Source organism: Tupaia chinensis, unplaced genomic scaffold, assembly GCF_000334495.1.
Source record: "Tupaia chinensis unplaced genomic scaffold, TupChi_1.0 Scaffold000113_1, whole genome shotgun sequence".
In the NCBI taxonomy this organism is placed as follows: domain Eukaryota; kingdom Metazoa; phylum Chordata; class Mammalia; order Scandentia; family Tupaiidae; genus Tupaia; species Tupaia belangeri.
In genome coordinates this window covers 5,327,415-5,328,130 of record NW_006159577.1, presented here as the reverse complement: position 1 = coordinate 5,328,130, position 716 = coordinate 5,327,415, and the positions used below count along the sequence as shown (strand labels likewise).

Genomic DNA, 716 nt, shown 5'->3' with positions numbered 1-716 from the left:
ATCTTAGCTTTGTAGCCACCTAAAGCTGTAATTGGGAAAAGTGCTTTTAAAGTAGGCTATGGAGAAAAATGCCCCCCTTATCATCTATATTATCCCGCGGATTGCTTTCTTTCATTCTCCCAGAAAGAGCCCCGGGCCTGGGCCATCTACCTTACCTTTGGTTCCTGAGAAGGCTGCTCCAGGAGTTGCGGGCAGGACCACTTCTCATGAAGCCAGAGGTGCAGGAGGAGCAGAAAGGTCAGTGGAATTTATCGGCCTGGGAAGCCTGCAGTGCTTTCTATAGACAGACACACACAGCATGGTTTGCAAAGGGGAGTGAGCCTCATGCATGAGTCCTTGCATAAGAAAGAAGCGAACAGCCATCCCATTCTATATGCGGGTAAAATAGTCCCAGAACTGACTGAAAGCTTCATTGTTGTGAAAGACATCCAGTGGGTTACTTTCACACCTGAGCTGATTACCTTATTTTTAATTAAAAAAACAAACTTTATTGAGATACAATTCACACACCATGTAAGTCACTCATTTAAAGTGCATACAATTCAATGACTTTAGCATATTCACAGAGTTGTGAACCACAGTTGCACAATTCAGAACATTTTTATTCCCCTAAAAAGCTCCTAGACATCACACCCCAATCCTCCCACCCCCGTCAGCCCCAGACAACCACTCATCTGGTTTCTGAGGCAAATGGACTCAACACTGATTTAATCACA

The 716-nt window shown here is 44.4% G+C and overlaps 1 protein-coding gene across 1 annotated transcript in view; it reads left to right on the top strand.

Annotated features, from left to right (window-relative positions):
- The window catches only part of TACC2 (transforming acidic coiled-coil containing protein 2), a 239,069-nt gene that overhangs the window by 55,916 nt on the left and 182,437 nt on the right, over positions 1-716 (top strand). Inside the window, 1 exon segment of the mRNA XM_027770124.1 lies at positions 124-237. Coding sequence (XP_027625925.1) covers positions 124-237 — 114 coding nt within the window.